Raw genomic sequence first — 20,457 nt, 5'->3', positions numbered from 1 at the left:
CAAAGAGCCTTGCGAGTCGCTACTCGCTAGTCATAACTCGCTAATCACTAGTTGCTATTTGCTACTTATTATTCGCTACTTGTTAGTCGCTACTCGCTAGTCGCTACTCGCTCTAGGCTCTAATGAGAAACATCGCAAGCTAACAAAAATTAGGAGGAAAAAAGGTGTGGGAATATTTTGGTTTCAAACAAATGAGCACTTGAAAAATCAAGAATGCCAAATTTGTTGGAAATTGAAAGCAACCAAAAAAACCTTGCACTTCAATATATTTATTATTCATTAACGTGCATTTTATGCTAACACTGATTGAGAGCGCAACATTTATTTCTATTGTTTGTTTACTTATTTTGGATAATCAAAGGTTCCAAATACGATGGTAAAAAAAACAAAAAACTAATGAGAAACGTGATTGTATTGGGTTTGAAAGGAATACTTGCATTATTATTAATATATATTATGATTACATTGAGCGCCCCCCGCGACCCCGAAGGGATTAAGCGGTAGAAAATGGATGGATGGATGGTGCTTAATTTTTGGGACAATATATCAGCCAGCAAAATGTATTAACAGCCCAGGCCTACCAACTAAGCTTTTCAGGTTCCCTCTTTGGTGCCTGTGTGTAAGTAAATCACTTAAGTTTTATATTATTGTACAGCTTTAAAGATTTTAACATCGTAACAGCATATTGTACATGTACACGTGTTTGTGTCGGTGATTGTCAAAAATGCCCATTCCACCACCACCTCCTTCTCTCGCTTCTCCTCCACTTCTCAGCCCTCTAAAGCTGTAAACCCAGGAGGCACGCAGAGATTGTGTTGTACTCGGAGCTTTGATATTACAGTACCGTAGTTTAAATATGGCGCAGACTTGGATGACTCATACTCAACTTTCGCTAACACAAAATCAAACAGCAGCCATATAAAAAGGGATCTACCATAAGCTTAAATAGTGCTGCACAGTCTGACTGTTCTTCAAAATTCTTCACAAATGCTGTTACAAGTGTGTACTCTCTGCTTGTTACTCTGAGGCTGACGCCTGCCGTTTGAGTCTATGCTGTCCGAGAAGTTTTCACAGTTCCTTGTATTATTTTTCCACTACTGTCTAACTATTAATCTATGTAGAACGTAAATGTGCATAGTAGTACCCCTGAGCCATATGACAGGGAAGACACATAGAGCTGGGCGATATGGGAGAAAATCATATTGCGATATTTTTCAGTATACTGTATGTATTTGTTGAAAATGACAAATCTATTGAAGAACATGATCCACAGGCTCCATGTACACTATCTTACTGTATAATATTTACACACTGCTTGTATTGTTTTACAAATGTGATTTTGCTCACAGCTCGCCTAAAAACAAGAAAAAATTCATACTTATACATACCATAAACTGACTTCTGACATGTCTTTACGTTTATTATGAACATTTTACCCAATTTGTTGGATATTATTCGTCCTATCCCCAATATTTGAAGCCACTACCATCACACACTTCACTCAGCAAAGTCTCATGACAGAGTGAGACCTCTTGTTCACCTTGGCTATATATTATCTTTGTGCCGATTTTGTTGTAGTCATCTTTATAGCAAGCTAGTCTTACTTATTTCATCAAAATTGTCTCTTATTACTATCGACAATATTTTGCAGTTTATATCATTATTGTTTTACCGGCCAGCCCTAATGATACGCGCAAACTCTAATTGGATAGATATTGTACTTCCGTCAATGACACCATCACATTTCTGTTCACAAACCTGCCGCCTTTCATCTTCCCCCAGAAAAAGAATGATTCAATTCGAAACTGTAATGCCAGTGGAGAAAAACCAACAAAAAAAAGTAGATTTTGCATAGGCATGACTAGGGTTGGGCGATATGGCCTAAAATCTATATCGCTATATACATTGCAGCGTTGTACAGTACTGTGATAATACATCACGATATATTATTTGGCATTTAAATGATAACAGAAACATTTCAAAATGGGTTACAGAGGCTTCTAATTTGGCTGCTGACATACAGTATGTGATGACATATTGCATCATCTACTTCATCATTTTCTCAAAACTATTATTATTCCATCCATCCATTTTCTACCGCTTGTCCCTCTTAGGGTTGCAGGGGTGCTGGAGCCTATGCCAGCTGCACTCTGGCAGTAGGTAGGGTACACCCTGGACAAGTCGCCACCTCTTCGCAGGGCCAACACAGATAGACAGATAACATTCACACTACTTACTGTTAATAGCTGGTTACATTCTGTTGTAACATTGTTTATATCTATACTTCTGTTAATATGTAAAACACTTATACTTGTGTTGTTTAGTTACTTTACATTATTTCCGGCAATACTAAAAATGTGGATATGGGTCTAATACCAAGTGGTCACAGGGGCAATATTGGCCATACCAATATTGAAACTCATATTTTTTTTAAATCAAGATCATTGAATGATTCACTTTTTGATCACAATCATAAATAATCAGACAAAAACCCAGAATGAAACAATATCAATAAATACTTTCATACTTTTGGCTCTGATTCAAATAATTTGCTTTTTGTCCTTAAAGTCATCTTGTGTCCATGGACTTACTTGATAGTTAATAACAAAAAGGACAAAATAATCTGACAATAAAATAATCGATCTAAACATGGTAGTACCAACAATATACAGCTCTTATACTTAGTTTTGTTACAGTCGATATTTATATCGATCCACTAATTTTTGTTTACATTCAAGAGTGCTAGCTTGCTTTTAGCGGTTAGCATGGCTTATTGTATCCTCCTACTGTACGGTGTGTAGGATAGCTGGTTTAGCTATTCCTCTTTCTCCAATGATGATATTTGTAAGGAACTTAGTTTACTTGCCGCCATGGAGGTGAGGATTGCCGACTTAGAAGTGGCTTTGCACTATGGAGGGACTTTACCTGCTAACATAACAAACCACTGTTGTATTGATCATATACTGCTACTATACTTGGTACCGTTACTATCGATATTTGTGTATTGAGCTGCCCACCTCAAGAGTTCTAGCTTAGCGATTAGCATACCCTCTTACGGTGTTTAGTGTAGCATGTTTAGCTATTCCTCGTTCTCAGTAATAATGACACTTGTAAGAAATGTAGTTCATTTGCCGTCATGGAGGCGAGATTTGCTAACTTGAAAACCATTTTTGGGACGTAAGCAGAGAACAGGTACGTTAGCATGGTGAGAATGCTAGTTTGCGTTGAGGATGCCTTTGCTCGTTTGTTGTTGTCAAATTTGCATGACAAAGCTCGCATGTGTCATCAACACACATTATCACAATATAACGATAGTAATAAAAGCATGGCCGTAACTACCATTGAGGACACCAAGGTCATGTCCTCTGTATAGTTTTAAGTGACAAAAAGAAGATGATATGACTGACTGCAATTATACTTTGTGTAGGACATTGTGTGCACTGTACATCACCATGTAGTAGATCATTACCTCTCAATATACGATCTTTGGTGAAGCACAGTTGGCTACAACTCCAACAAGGTAACGCAATGAAGTCCACTTTTACTTCAACATCATCCAATTTGAAGTGTGCTGTCAACGTAATGTTAACATTAAATTATACTAACGTAACTAATGTTGGTTTCACCTGATTTAAATTGTTGTGAAATTCTGTCGGTATAATAACGTTGTCAGTCAGGTTCTGTTCAAAGAACAAGCCCGCCCCAAACGCTGAACGCGCGCTGTGTGTAAGGCTTAGTGATCAGTGTTGTGCCCTATTTGTGTGAAGAAACACATTAATATGCAAACCATTGAATGGCAAGGCGCTTCATACAACATTTTACCCCAAATGTACTCCTGGCCACATCATGCTCTGTTACTAGTAAGAATATGAGGGCAGAATATCACTTCACTTTTACTTTCGGTGACTCCGATGCTTGTGTCATTATGCTTTGCAAAGCAGAAGGTCTTGGGTTCAAATCCCTTTCATGGTGTAAATTTTGGTAAAGTTTTTAAGTTTATTTTTTTGATAATGTTTAAATTGTTTGATACGCTAAACTTAAGCATATTAATAAAAAAAGTGGACTGTTACAAAATTGTACTGATTGTCAAAGATGTTAGATATTATTACATGTGATAATTCCGCCTCAATGAAAGCTTTTATTATTCTGGAAATTCATTGTGTTGCTCAAGGTGATATATCATATATATGGTGCTGGGATCCACGTGATTTCTGCCTTTCAAAGCTCCTTTTGGACCACCAATTTTTGACCTTGGTATTTGTCAAATCGTAGTTACCGCCCTGATTAAAAGCATTATCATCAGGCATATTTACATCATTTACATCATATATTGTCTATATCGCTCGCACGTTCCTGACTAACATGAGCGCAAATTCAACCTATTGTACCAAGCTTTTTATCTGTGAGGTATAGTAGTGATAAATTGGATCAAATGTTTATTTATCCACCCCCTCGAGAGTCACGAACCAATTGTACAGTTGGACGTGATTTTCCTCCTCTTGGGGTTGTGGCGAAGAAGCTCCAGCTCCCTCTTGGTGGGCTCCCATGTGGAGTACTTCTCACCTATGCCTAATATTGGATCATTGTAACAAAAATTAAACATTGTTTAAGCAGTGTAGTAGTGTTGCTGGGATTTCAAATTCTACCACACCTTGCATTTTCCAGGCTTTTCTTTGTTCCTCTTTGGCGATCTGTTCCATGTCTTTGTCGTATATGTAGTCTTGGCACATAAAGCAGTAAATTCCCCCATACAGCAAGTCAATAGCTGGAAAGTCAAGAAAAGGAGAGGGTGAGAAAACACATGCTAAAGAAACAACAGTGAGCACGGGAGATGTTTTAATGAAATGCAGTGATGTTCTCCTCGTTTATCATTTTGTTTGTCAGAGGGTAATAGAGGGCTGTGAGTCACTACACGCTGTATGCAGCGCAACATGATTCATCTCTCAGTCTTTTTTCTATTCAGACCACGTTGCCATGGCACTGCAATGCCAAGAAGCAGGGCTTATCTGCTGACATATATCTGCTGGATGAGGCACTAGAGAGAGGTGACGAGCATAAACAGGAGTCAAAATGTGAGGGGAGGAGTAAAAGAGGAGGAGGCATCTTTCAAATGTTTCACACATGCTGAATTGCACCACCCGTCTTTCTAATAATGGGCTTGCAGCTACCTGTTTTCTGTCACCATGACAACTTGGCCTTCAGCTTCCCTTGGCACATGTTGTAATCCTCTGCATGTATGGAGGGAAAGCTAAGAATGAATGCAGGGAGGAAAGGGAGTATAGAATGTTCCATATTGTCAGGGGAACCTGGACGAGTCCTGTTTTTATACAAGATGTTAATTGAGACTGTCATAAACGTATTAATGTGACTTATTTGTGGTTGTTGTAAAACTGCACTGCATCATGCTGACACACAACAATCAATGTTGTTAAAAATGAATACCACATAAAAAGTGAACATGGAAGAAACAGTAAGGATGACTTTTGGGGACACGTGGCGAGGTGTTTGAAAGCCCGCTATGGTTGCATCACGAAAAGTGTTTTTTCTGCCTTTACAAAATGGGCCAGCTCCTTTAAAGTAGTAAGCTGATGAGAAATAATGTTGGGGTGCACTGTCAGGTGGCTGAAAGAATAAATGAAGGGCACACTATAAGAAATAAGAGTACAAAGATAAAACCCCGGAGGTCAGAATTGGCTCTTAAAAGAGTTGGAAGAGCATGATTGAAAGAAAGAGGATGATTGCAAAAGAAAGAGGATGATTGCAGGGGAGGAGTTTGGTCTAATGGAGGCTAATTCTACAGGGGTTATTAAAGACGACTTAATTACCTCTTCAACAGTCGGATGTGCTCTGCCCTCCTCCCTTTTTCTCTTCTTGGTATTCAACTGTTGTTTTTTCAGGGACAGTTAACCTAATTAGGCCCACAATTACACTTACCCAATTATTAAGTGGGAAACTGATGCACAAACACACATCGCAGGGGGGTGTTCCTGGGCCAAAAAGGATAAAGGCAGAGAAAAGGAGGCTTCCAGAAAAAAACCCACAAACGATTGTGAACATCTACCAAAGAGGTGCTTTGTCATGCACACCCGAAGTGTCTATGCAGTGACAGACAGCCCCCAACCCATCCCACTTTCTCCAATACTGCTGTATGAGGTTCTTAACTTATACCTCAAACGGATTAATTCCGTTATGTGTAGAGTATTTTTAGTCCCATTGTACAATATTGAGTTTGTATGTTCAAAAAATATGTCCTAGTGCTTTAAAAACAAAGAACATCAGCATTTTTTTGTACATGTTCATCTATAGTATTACTGAAGAGTCACAAACACATCTGGTAACACAAGGCACTATGTAACCAGAGAAAGCTGAAATGTTTATATCTATCATACTCTGGTGATCGATAAAGATAGCGAGACTTCTGTTTCCAGGTTAAGGGTGAACGCTACCAAACAACAACAAACCAGCTAATTTTGGCGCTACGGTATCTTCACCGTGACAATCTCCAGTTGACCAACTTTTGGCAAAACAGATTTTTGATGGACTTCATCTTCAACTCTGGCCTCATCAATGAAACATCTCCACATTGGTGAGACTTTGATGCGAGTGATGTCAAAAGGTGACAGTGGGATGTAGCTTCAGACATTCGGTGCGACACTTCAGGCTATCAGCTATCAACAGCTGTCGGGCGAAAAGGAGATGAACTCTCTGGATTCAAGATGCACTTCATCTTTGACATCAATACCAAAGCTTTGGTTGTGAGCGATGTGGAATGACAACAGATATTGCTAACAAGACGGAATGCTAACAAATAACAAGAAAACTAACGACCGTTGCTCCGACTGTTGACCAACTTTGTGCAAAACAACACACCGCCCCCTGCTGTTTCAACACAAGAAAGCTTAGTTCTAACTAAGAAATTACCCAGAACTTGATGAAGTATTTCCACGCCGTGGCCCTGTTTTAGTGGCCGGGTGGCGACCATAGCAATGACGTTTGGAGGATCCTCCAAGCTACCAGTGAGTACTGTATTCTATGGTAGAATACACTCTAGGCTACTTACTATATTGGGTGAAATGAGTGTAAAGGTAACTATATGGGTGTTACTTCATGTTTAAAGGGCTCTTATAATGTTACAATGTATTTAGACGGTTTGTAAACAGTTTGTTATGCTCCAACTATGACAATCTTTTATTTATTAATAATAATTCTACTTTGCAGAAATGTGTTTATTGCGATCATGTCCGGGACCAATTAACCACGATAAACAAGGGCCGACTGTACACGTAACTATAAATGTATTGCAGTGTGTACACTCTTCATCTTTTCTCTGCAAATTGGATCTTGTGAGAAACGTGGATGTCTTGGGCTATTTGCTGATGTGTGACATTTTGCATGATGACGGACAAGGTCGAGAAATACGTATTGTAAAAAAATAGCCACAAAATGTAAAGCAAAACGTGTGCAATATTTAATGATTTCATGGCGGTGATTCAAAATCCTAATTTTTATGTGACTTTAGAAGCATTATATTTTCCTAAAATCAATCAGGTCAAATTCAGATTTTTAACACTTTTGACTTTAAAGGTTCCACTCATTTGCTTAACCCACTGGTGGGTAAAAAGATGCTAGCTCGTGCTTGATAATAATGTTACCATGCAACAGTGCATAAGTGACTTGAATTTAATTTGATGTAGGTGCCAGCTAGTACAATTCATAATTACCTAGTATATATTGTGGTTATTTTGCCTATCTATGTAATTTTAGCAAAGCCTCAACTAGAGCTCTTCTTGTGATGTACGCCTGTAAGGAAATAATGCATTGACAACATTTTCTCTTAATCTGACAGAATGGTCGATATCTTCATACTCTAGGGATGGTTACATGTGGCGGCAACTACAGTACAGTGCAAAAACTGACAAAATGACAGAAACGCATCTCCACTAGGGATGTGCGTATCGATCCTGTGGTATCGATATATCGATACTCACACGCTACACATTTGGCATCACTTTTCTGAAAAAAGTATCGATATAAACCAAAAAACGGCGTGTGGGGGGTGCAAGCATCACTTTCAGATGTTTTTGATGACTTACTTAACTTACTATGTGCTGGGACACCCCTGTACCTGGCAGAGTATAGAGCTGGCCCAGTCACGTCACAGGAGACAGCGAATGAGCGTCGTCAACGTGCAACACACACACACCCAGCCGACAGCGATGCAGCCAGGCATATCCAGTGTCAGGCATTGTTTATTTTATTTTTTTACTGAATATTTTTGTTTAAATTATTATCCTAAATTCAAAAATTTCCACACAGGGGAATTTACTGTTAGTTGAAAATTGCTTGAGTATTTAAAACAAGATAAGAAAGAGATACAATTTGGAGATTCTTCATCTTTGCATTACAGTTTTATTTTTTTCCAAGAAAATCTTGAAATATATGATTGAATGTGATTTTGGTTTTAATCTGTAACATGATTTCTTACATTTCGAAAACATTAGCCTATTTCATATTTCATTAATTGCTAATTATATCACAAACTTTAAAAAATAACTGCAGCTTCTTGCGATTCGGATTTGACAGTTAATTGGAAAGCCTTAATATCTAATTATTATTATATATAATATATAATTATTATTATATATAATATTTAATTTATTTTTCATATTTATGTTATTTATTTTAATTTTACTTTTATTATATATTGACCATAATACATGTGGTGTAAATGGTCTGTATTTGTCTTGTGATTTGTCTTAAATAATAATAGTAATACTATTTTTGACTGACAAAAATTGCCAATAAGAAATTAATGGTATCGGTATCGGTATCGATGAAAATGCAAGAAAAAGTATCGGTATCGTATCGAATCCTAAAAATGTGGTATCGCCCATACCTAATCTCCACAATTCGCTCCTGTCATTGAGAACAATAGCCCTGCACACATGATTTTCCAGTCTGGGTATTGAGATAGAATGTAATCCATATTATCCATATTATTGACTGAAAATAATAAAATACAACCATAGATTATAATTCATGTTTATCTTAACTCTTATCTTACTGACAGGATGCAGTGTGTCTCCCATAACAATGTGACCTCGGACTATGTTAAGGTAACGTGCGGAGTTCCCCAGGGTTCGGTTCTTGGCCCTGCACTCTTTAGTTTTTACATGCTGCTGCTAGGTGACATCATACGCAAATACGGTGTTAGCTTTCACTGTTATGCTGATGACACCCAACTCTACATGCCCCTAAAGCTGACCAACACGCCGGATTGTAGTCAGCTGAAGGCGTGTCTTAATGAAATTAAACAATGGATGTCCACTAACTTTTTGCAACTCAACGCTAAGAAAACGGAAATGCTGATTATCGGTCCTGCTCAACACCGACATCTATTTAATAATACCACCTTAACATTTGACAACCAAACAATTACACAAGGCGACTCGGTAAAGAATCTGGGTATTATCTTCGACCCAACTCTCTCGTTTGAGTCACACATTAAGAGTGTTACTAAAACGGCCTTCTTTCATCTCCGTAATATCGCTAAAATTCGTTCCATTTTGTCCACAAGCGACACTGAGATCATTATTCATGCGTTCGTTACATCTCGTCTCGATTACTGTAACGTATTATTTTTGGGCCTCCCTATGTCTAGCATTAAAACATTACAGTTGGTACAAAATGCGGCTGCTAGACTTTTAACAAAAACAAGAAAGTTTGATCATATTACGCCTATACTGGCTCACTTGCACTGGCTTCCTGTGCACTTAAGATGCGACTTTAAGGTTTTACTACTTACGTATAAAATACTACACGGTCAAGCTCCTGCCTATCTTGCCGATTGTATTGTACCATATGTCCCGACAAGAAATCTGCGTTCAAAGAACTCTGGCTTATTAGTGATTCCCAGAGCCCAAAAAAAGTCTGCGGGCTATAGAGCGTTTTCTATTCGGGCTCCAATACTATGGAATGCCCTCCCGGTGAAAGTTAGAGATGCTACCTCAGTAGAAGCATTTAAGTCCCATCTTAAAACTGATTTGTATACTCTAGCCTTTAAATAGACCCCCTTTTTAGACCAGTTGATCTGCCGTTTCTTTTCTTTTCTTTTCTCCTCTGCTTCCCTCTCTCTTATGGAGGGGGAGTTGCACAGGTCCGGTGGCCACGGATGAAGTGCTGGTTGTTCAGAGTCGGGACCCGGGGTGGACCGCTAGCCTGTGCATCGGTTGGGGACATCTCTACGCTGCTGACCCGTCTCCGCTCGGGATGGTTCCTGCAGGCCCCACTATGGACTGGACTTTCGCTGATGTGTTGGATCCACTGTGGACTGGACTTTCACAATATTATGTCAGACCCACTCGACATCCATTGCTTTCGGTCTCCCCTAGAGGGCGGGGGGGGTTACCCACATATGCGGTCCTCTCCAAGGTTTCTCATAGTCATTCACATTGACGTCCCACTGGGGTGAGTTTTCCTTGCCCGTATGTGGGCTCTGTACCGAGGATGTCGTTGTGGCTTGTACAGCCCTTTGAGACACTTGTGATTTAGGGCTATATAAATAAACATTGATTTATTGATTGATTGATACTCATTGAGAGGGCCAGTGTCAAATATATGAAATACTAAATAAAACCACATGTTATTCCCTCTTTGATTTTGAAATACAGCTATGGTGCTGAGCAAAGGAAAAAAAACTATAATTTAAACTATATAATTCTATCAGCATAAATCATGGGATTTTTTATACACATAATATTGTAATGGTCATCATCGTCAAACTTTATATATAAAGTGCTTTTCATACATATAAAATGTCCCATCACCAGACACACACACACGTGCCACGATTTGATTACATCGTAATCAAATCGTGAGGTGGCCAAAGATTCCCACCTCTAGCTATTATGTTGTTGTTTTTTGCATGATTGCATTTTTCCTTGATTAAAAACATCAGGAAAACACACACGGTCAGACCTGTGAAATGGTGCAGTTGCAAAATTGGAATCAAAAAGTGTGTTTGTACAGTATGTGTGGCATGTGGACCCTTGTGTACAATGGGTCTCATCAGGACAAGCTATTTACTCATTTTAATTAATGGGCAGTATTGCCAGGATGAAAGGATTTAGACTGGGTGCAAACACAGCTATTATGTGTATTCTTTAAGCGAGTGTGTTTTAACCATACCTAGATTATGCCTTTTGCTCTTGGCATGTTCGTGGATGTGTTTTTTGGCAAAGCAGGCAAAGAAGACACAGTAAAGGCAGGAGTGAAGTCTGCTGAGGTGTGCGCCGCACATGTGGCAGATGCAGGACTTGGCCTATAATAGAGGTGTGATAAAAACAAACACACACAGTGTCATCAAACAATTAAAAACAGTTTTTTGGACAGAGCAAATGATTAGAACCAATCAATTGACTTGTGCAATTAATTAAACAAACAATACAAATTCCGTAAGAATGGTGTGATGTGCAGGGCTTATTGACTGTCAATTCACCTTAAGCTGCTTTCAGCTACCAACACACTAATTAAAAAAGGAATTGGATAAATAGTGACAAATATTTTTTAGCCCCTTGTTATTGATCAATTTTAATGTCCTTAATGAGAACTGCAAAATTGTTATTACATTTTTAAATAAATAAAATATATTAAATTACAATGTACAATTTAAAAAAGAATTGTATTGAGCCTATGTTTATATTTATTGACTGCTTATAAGCAATGTATGGAGGTATGTTTGTAGAAAATGTAATTAAATGTTAATAAATTAATCATAGTTAATGCCTTGCAGTCAAATAGTCAGACAATTAACATCCACTGTTATTTAAACAAATGATCCTTTTAAGCATTATACAGAAACACTAATACAGTCGTACCTCAACCTAAGAGTGGTGCAAAATGTGTGTTTTGAGATAAAAGCTGTCTCTCAACGAATTGTTTATGCTTAAGTTGCAAGCACAAATTTGAGTTACAACCATTCACGCAATTAGTTGGCGTAGCAAATGTCACATACATCTGGTCTTACTCGCTAAGTCAAGATTAACACCAGTATTTTTTTTTTCGATCATGGGAAGGAAGAAAGTGAGTATTGAGGATAATGCTGAGAAGAAGAAGTGGATGCTATTAAAGAATGAAATCATCAAAACGATGACAGACCATATAGCAGACTAGAGAAGCAAGCAGTTGGAGCACTGCACTGCTAGTCTGCACAACACTGAAGCACAATTAGTCAGTAACACCAGCCAAGGCTGTTAAAACAGAATCTAAATGGAGTGTTTGACGGCGAAGCAACTCAAAGGAGATACCGTAGAAGTCCACTCTCCAAGGTAAATGCTACACATTTTTATTATTACTTCAAACAACAACTGACAAATCCAATAAAATGGATTTTAATTTATTTCAATGGGACACATTGATTTGAGATACAAGTGTTTTGAGTTAAATGCCCCATCAAAGAACCACTTAAGCTACTGAATTGTTTTGCTTTCCGATTCCTTCCTATTAATGCGCTCAATACTCATTGGCGAGTGATGCACATAAGCTTAGGTACAGCTTCCAGGTGTGTTTTATGGCTCATTGTGAGATGAATGAGTCAAAGAGTTGAGTAAAAAAATAACAGTGAGGCGGACAGTGTGGCAGCTATGTATGTATGTAGCATGTACGATTTATGTAATCAGTTCTTTTTATGACCAATTACGTTTCACATGCTGTAGTCATGTTGCAGATTACAAGATGTGATAAAGGTTGATTTCAGTGTCAGATCTAACTTTTGATGCCACCACCAAAAACTACTGGACTTTTGGTCTGACCATTGGCGTTGTTAGGCCTATTTTAGGGGGGCTCAAGCCCCCCTAAAATGTTCTTAAGCCCCCCTAAATAATTTGGTGTTAAAAAAAAAAAAAAAAAATTCACTTTTTTTTTTTTTACAAATACATGCCGACATATTCATTATAAAGTGGCCCGAATATGAGTTAAAATAAATAATCATATAACCTGTCATTTTTCACTCAGTTTCCCCTCCCTTCATAGCGTAAGGTAGAGAGTCCCTTTAGTGCGTCGGTATCCAATCCATTCCACTTGTTCATATACAAAATGCCCACTTCACTCAAAATCCAGTCCGCATTTTCTCTGTGACCTTGATTGCGGTCCTTGGACTTGTTAATATAGAAAATGCCCACATCACTCAAAATCCAGTCCGCATTTTCTCTGCGACCTTGCTTGCAGTCCTGCAGGTGTACGAAGCACATTAGCACACAGCACTGCAGAACAAGAACCTTGTGTCTGCAATTGTAAATAATTTTGTTTTTAAGTTTTGTGTTTCTTGTAGAATTTATATAAAGTAATATACGTTAGCCTATTGTTAAAATAATGAAAAAAACATCATTAAATATATTTGTTTTATTGTATTGTTACATTAATAGCTGTTGTATTATTATATGACAGCTTGTTAAATATTTCATAGGATTTTCAGAGGGTGGAAAAACCAAGACATTTAATATAAAATGTAAAATGAATAAATACATAAAAAGAAAAAGAAAAAAATGGTTAAAAGCCATTGTCCCAGGGAGCATTTAATTTCGTCCCGTGCATATTTTTTACCGTCCCCGGGACGACGGGACTACGTTAATCTCAAGCCCTGGAAGTTACATTTTATTGTTTGCATTTTTTGTTTCAGCATTGCACTTTGAAGATGGTCCCTCAGCTCTTTGACAGCTTTGGCTCTTTTTCAGATCAGCAGTCTTTCTTATTTACAGTATATATAAAAGTTTCTCATTTCTATTCAGACTTCCATATATATTTAATTTCCTTAACGGCTTGCCATAATATATATAAATATATTATATACAAGCCAAATTATCCCGATCCAGATATTACTTTAATTCAAGTAATTAAGTAATATTTCCAGGGCTTGAATTTACAACCATTTTAGTCACATATGTGCCAAAAATGTAATCTGTGCAACTTCAAAATATTTGGGAACAAACAATTATTGTATTGTGAGTGAAACTGGTGGCATTAGCCTCTATGTTGTGAATGAATAACATAGAGGCTAATGCCATGACTTTCATTGTGTTTCAGTGTATCTTGAAGGATCATGCAAGTCATTGTTTCTTGTTGATGCTGTAAACAAAATGTCACTGTGCAAACCCATGTTTGTTGTACTGAACACACATTGAAAATAAACCCACTGAAATAATAATAATAACAATGAATCATTTCTAAGTCTTTGTTAGCCGTTTGTGAAGTTTTGTGCTCGTGCGCTACATTCGCTCGAATCCTGTGCATCTGTCCTTAAAAGCTAGTGACGCCCCTGGGTCTGACTATGGCTTTAATAATCCTTGCAAATGGTGCCTAGGATTTGGCTGATAACACATTTACAAACAAATTATTGCCAAAAAACAATATTATCGTCAGTAATACTTTGAGACCAAATTAAGGACTATTGTAGTCATAATATATATAGTAATAATAAGAAGAATAATGCAAGTAACCCTTTAAAACACAATAAACTTTGATTCCTCAGTATTTTTTTACCATTGTAATTGGAAGCAGAATAACTTTTAATCCTCCAAATTAAGTAAACTAACATGAACAAAATGGAATCTCAATCTCTGTTAGCAAAAAATTAAATAAATATTGAACATCTGGAATCGCAGTTTTCCCCCAGTTGGAAAAAGTGGGTCAGGTGATTTGTTTTGTTATCTTTTTTGTTGCCATCACTTTCCAAAAAATGTGGCATACTTGTTTTGATGGGCTGTTCTTGTTCAGCTTTTGTATTGAAACCGAAACATTCCCACACAAAATATTTGGCTTTGCAATAATAATTTTTCCTCCTGATTATTATTTTGCGGTGCCAACAACTAGCGAGCAGCGCGACTAGCGAGACTCTGTCCGTGCATCCAGCAGTTTTTCGTCCCCTCCCACTGAGACAAAGATTGTCGACGGTTGATAAGAGGGTTCACTGCGTTTATTTAATTCTACTGTAGAATAATCGTGCTCAGGTGCTGTGAACCTAGTGATGCCATTATGTCACTTTGACTTTGTTGGTCTTTATTTGTATTGGAAACATTTACTTAATTTTGTTTTATTTAGACGTTTTAAAATGCTTCAAAATCGTTCACATTTGATTATGTCACTGAGACCAAGCATCTAAAATGTATTCAACTAAATTGTTCAAGCAACCACATTTCCAGGAAGCTCAGGATCTTCTCGATTTTTGTTTTGAGAACCAGCATCCTCTGGAGTAGACATTTGTTGTTAGTGTATTTCTTTAGTCAGTTACAAATTTCAGAAAAAATTAGCACTGTTATGCAAAATACAAATGTCCACCGCATGGTTGCTGACCCTTATGAGGTTAAAATGTCAATGCAAGGATCTGCCAAGATGTAGTTTACACTGGTCCAAGTTCCTTGATACAACAAGAGCACTGTAGTGTTTTTACAAATTTGCTGCAAAAACGTTTAAGTCCCTCCCAAGTTTTGAACTGAACTAGGGGAGGGCGGTCTGGTGTCATTCCTTGGCCCCCAGTTGTTTAGCTCTGATCTAAAGTCTTCGGGTAAACAGACTTAAACGAGAAATGCACTTTTTGAGGGAATTTTGCCTATCGTTCACAATCATTATAGGAGACCAAACCACAAAGCTTCTTGTATCTGGCGAGGAAGACGCTGCTCACAGAAACTACATCACAACAAAAGACAAACTGTTTGCACTGACAAACCCTGCAGTGGTAGAATTTTCCCCCCCCAACTATTGTACCCAAAATCAAGTGGAAACGTCCTCGGCCAGCTACACCAAACAGACAACTGTCCATCGAGTAAGTCACTATGATATTGATCATGATACATGCAGCACATCATGCATGTTAGTACACACACTGTCGAGCTAGCTGTGTAAAAACAAAACATGAAATGTGGGCTAAAACTTTAGGGATACTGCAATATGTTTTTCAGTCAGTAAGATTGGTCTCCTATTGTGTTTGTGTTGTGCATTACAATCTCAAAAGCGATTCAGCTGCTGACGCAGAAGCTGGCTTACTTCTAGCTAATGCCGTAGCAAGGCGATGTGTTACGATGGTAGAACAATTACCTCCCTGCTTGGCACTCAGCATCAAGGTTTGGAATTGGGGGTTAAATAACCAAAATGATTCGTGAGCACGGCCACCGCTGCTGCTCACTATTCCCCTCACCTCCCAGGGGGTGAACAAGAGGATGAGTAAAATGCGGAGGATAATTTCATCACACCTAGTGTGTGCGTGTGTGTGTGTGTGTGTGTGTGTGTGTGTGTGTGTGTGTGTGTGTGTGTGTGTGTGTGTGTGTGTGTGTGTGTGTGTGTGTGTGTGTGTGTGTGTGTGTGTGACTATCGTTTGGACTTTAACTTCAACTTTACCTTATGTGTTCTTGTTTCTCATAAGGACTGTGAACAATTAAGCTGACTCTCGCCAGACCCTTGTAGTTTGCTGAGCTCCACACAAGGATCTGGGCTCGAGGGCAATGCAAACTCCTTCAAGATAGCAAAAAATAATGAACCAATCAGGATCGCCGGGCGGGATTTCACAGATGTGACATAGCGCAGAAGCGACTGTTTGATTCAAACAACAATGGCGGCATGCAGCGAGGAGTCGTGTGCTGACATTGATTCTGCTATTGCCACTGTTTTGTCCAATCTATCGAATATTAATTCTTTAAAAGATGAACAGAGAACGATGTTGAAGGCATTTATAAATGTTTCGCTCTGTCGTTATCCAATATGTCGGCTGTTCTGTTTTGGATTTCCCAGCGTCGCTCTCATCAGCGTCACGGGTTGATTTCGATGTGAGTGGTTAAAAGTAGCCCGTCATTCAAGATAATAGACAAGTGGTTTATCCAATCACATACAATATTTTTTTTACAAGGCCCAGCCTTCTGAAATACATCTCTGATTGAGAAGTCCCAGATCAATGTGTGGAGCTCAGCGAACTACAAGGATCTGGCGAGAGTCAGGTTAGTGAACAACAGGCACAATTTAAAAAAAAAAGTGCAATTCCCCTTTAAGCACATGCAACACATCTAGCCATCCATTTTCTACCACTTGTCCATTTGGGCGGAAGACGTGGTACACCCTGGACAAGTCGCCCCCTCATCGTAGGGCCAACACAGATAGACAGACAACATTCACACACTATGGACCATTATGATTGCAAAACAATTGATGCAATCGTCACAAATCTACACTATAAAAAACACGTAAAACATCCATCCATCCATTTCCTACCGCTTATTCCCTTCGGGGTCACGGGGGGCGCTGGCGCCTATCTCAGCTACAATCGGGCGGAAGGCGGGGTACACCCTGGACAAGTCGCCACCTCATCACAGGGCCAACACAGATAGACAGACAACATTCACACTCACATTCACACACTAGGGCCAATTTAGTGCTGCCAATCAACTTATCCCCAGGTGCATGTCTTTGGAGGTGGGAGGAAGCCGGAGTACCCGGAGGGAACCCACACAGTCACGGGGAGAACATGCAAACTCCACACAGAAAGATCCCGAGCCCGGGATTGAACTCAGGACTACTCAGGACCTTCGTTTTGTGAGGCAGACGCACTAACCCCTCTGCCACCGTGCTGCCCTTACGTAAAACATATTGTTTACTAAATACTAGCGTACATTAAAGCTGCTATGCACTCTGCAATAGCTTGCTGATTGGAACGGTGATCCTTGATGGACAAAAAAAACACTGTAGTGCCACACGTTAAGAAATGGGCAATTTTGTGAGGGTGTAAGATATTTGCACTGCTGGAGTTCCCTCCTTAATTCCAAACAGATGAGCAACCAAGGATTGGGTTTTCCTCTGCAAGGCCTTGAATTTTAACTTTTTAAGGGCAAGGCAAATGTTGCCTTAAAAGGAGGGCTCATATTTTAGGGTACCGAGGCAAGTTGGAAGGGCACCAAGGCAAACATTATTTTCTTTCGAGGCAGGGGCTCCAAAGCATGCATACATATATATATTAATATATAGTTGAGGTTTCTGTGGTTTATCCATTATACAGTGCTCAATACCAGGGTAGAGCGGAATATACGTTAGGTCAGGACATTTTATTGAAGTGACACTTCAATAAAATCCCCTAAAGAGCAGAAAAACCTGCGAAACAGGCTTGTAGGGCTGAAACAGCCTCTGTTTTTTCCTGACCTAACGTATATATACATATATATTGATAAAGATATCAGAAAAAAAATGGGCATAGTGTCCCCTTACGCCCATGTTGTTTATACCGATTAACGTTAAATATCCATCGATCCATCTTCTACCTCTTGTCCCTTTCAGGGTCGCTGGAGCCTATCTCAGCTGCATCCGGGCGGAAGGCGGAGTACACCCTGGACAAGTCGCCGCCTCATCACAGGGCCAACACAGATAGACAACATTCACACACTAGGGCCAATTTAGTGTTGCCAATCAACTTATCCCCAGGTGCATGTTTTTTGGAGGTTGGAGGAAGCCGGAGTACCTGGAGGGAACCCACGCGGTCACGGGGAGAACATGCAAACTCCGCACAGAAAGATCCCGAGCCCGGGATTGAACTCAGGACCTTCGTATTGTGAGGCAGACGCACTAGCCCCTCTGCCACCGTGCTGCCAACATTAATTATGCGATGTCTTAAACCAGGGTTCGGGAACCTTTTTGGCTGAGAGAGCCATGAAAGCCAAATGTTTTTAAATGTATTTCCATGAGAGCCATATAATATTTTTTAACACTGAATACAACTAATCGTGTGCATTTTTAAGTCAGACCAACATTTTTTGGGTATAAGTCTCTTATTTTTTTAAATAACATTGTTATTCTGAAGCTAATCATTAATAAATAAAATACTCCCTACCATGTTTGCGACTTCTTGAACAGGTGCGGTAGAAAATAGATGGATGGATTAAAATGCATGAGAATGTATTATATTTTGAACGTTATTTTTTACATTGTGATTACCAGCGAAATTATTCATTACTTATCGTGTTAAGCAATGTCAGCTAAGATTTATCTGAGAGCCAGATGCAGTCATCAAAAGAGTCACATCTGGCTCGAGAGCCATAGGTTCCCTACCCCTGTCTTACACAGTTGAAAATGTAAGAAAAAAAGTAATCTCGGAGTGTTTTTATCATTTTATTTGACAAAACAATTACGTTACAGTTGTCCATTAATACGTAAAAAGTCAAGGGCGGTGACGGTGTGTTCTTGCCGTTGATGCTGGTCAATTTTTTAGTGACAAGGGCGGTCGCGACACTTGCCGCGGTTAAATTTGAGCCCTGCTCTTGAGCACCTGGGATGGTGGGTGCATGCAGATGCAAAGACATTGGAGATGCAAGCACTGAATGTGCAGACATCTCACCATGGTCCAAACTCAAATAAGATGGGTCAATGCTGTGAGGAGGAAATCATCATTGCCATTAAACAATTGTGGTCAAGATGATGACTCATTCATGGTTATTGAAGACAACCAATGGGCCTTCAAAGCGATGGGAAGACCCGTTAGTCCCCACGCTGGTGTAGTAAACAAATGACTTCAAGGCGCGCAGTGCCGAGATGTTCTCTTTGATTGCACAGGGCCGATTTTTATTGTAGTCCCACCCTTTCGAGGGAGGTGCTGTTGACATTCGGGTGCGTCTGAGCACTGACGTTCGACACCGGTATGTCGAGCGGAGTGATGTTTTTCTTGGAAGGGGAACTGCCCACATACGCACACGCACGCGACCTTTCACATTCAAACGCACGCGCGCGCGCACACACACACACGCCATCTTCCGTTTCCCGGTATTGTGTCTATTACCTTGCGTTTCCTTGTCTCGGCTGAGCCACTCCATACGAAACACTGATAAATAACCCTCAGGTTCTGCTTCCAGTTGTCCACTTTGAAGCAGTTGACATGGGGACAGCCGGCGGGACTCATCGTAATCACAGCATCCGCTTCGGTTGTCCCCCGGGCGAGTAAAGCTGTTCAAAAAGCCACTCGAGCCAGTCCCAAACCCCGGGAAGACTGGCTAGCTTGCCAGGTTCGTTATCCACCAATCGCCGCGTTCTAGCTAACTGGACATGCTCTGGTTGTAGTTACAGCGACACACACGGTAGAACACCAGTTGGGGTATTCCAGCATTCCTCCGGTCAATTCAAAGCCATTATGACACCATGGATGCAGTTTCAGCACTCGCTTAATTGCAGGTTAGCAAGCTGGCTAAAGTTGGTTAGCGTAGGAATTTCAACAGCAGCTTTACATGGTGAACGTAGACCCACCTCGTTCATAAGGACGGACCAATCACAAGCGAGCACTACTGGGCTTTGGCGAATGCCAGCTTTTTCACTAGTTAAGTCCCGCCTCTTTGAAGCGGATGCTATATCACGATTGGTCCAATTTTCGTTGGAGCGACATCCGCTTCTGTGAAGGAACTCATTGGCTAGACTGTAAATCACCTTCGCAGCATCAATGAAAAA

General features: G+C 39.6%; 1 protein-coding gene across 1 annotated transcript in view; it reads right to left on the bottom strand.

The window, feature by feature from the left end:
- usp22 (ubiquitin specific peptidase 22) overlaps positions 1-20,292 on the bottom strand; it is a 38,498-nt gene extending 18,206 nt beyond the window's left edge. The window contains exons 1-4 of the mRNA XM_062056241.1: positions 19,799-20,292; positions 11,188-11,320; positions 4,652-4,765; positions 4,468-4,569 (exon numbers count right to left, since the gene is read on the bottom strand). Coding sequence (XP_061912225.1) covers positions 4,468-4,569; positions 4,652-4,765; positions 11,188-11,320; positions 19,799-19,918 — 469 coding nt within the window. The 5' untranslated portion in view covers positions 19,919-20,292. The remainder of the gene's footprint in view (positions 1-4,467; positions 4,570-4,651; positions 4,766-11,187; positions 11,321-19,798) is intronic.
- Between the last annotated feature and the right edge of the window lie 165 nt (positions 20,293-20,457).

The sequence above is a fragment of the Entelurus aequoreus genome, linkage group LG08, assembly GCF_033978785.1.
Source record: "Entelurus aequoreus isolate RoL-2023_Sb linkage group LG08, RoL_Eaeq_v1.1, whole genome shotgun sequence".
Classification (NCBI taxonomy): Eukaryota; Metazoa; Chordata; class Actinopteri; order Syngnathiformes; family Syngnathidae; genus Entelurus; species Entelurus aequoreus.
The sequence above is the reverse complement of the archived record's forward strand: the minus strand, read 5'-3'. Positions and strand labels throughout refer to the sequence as shown.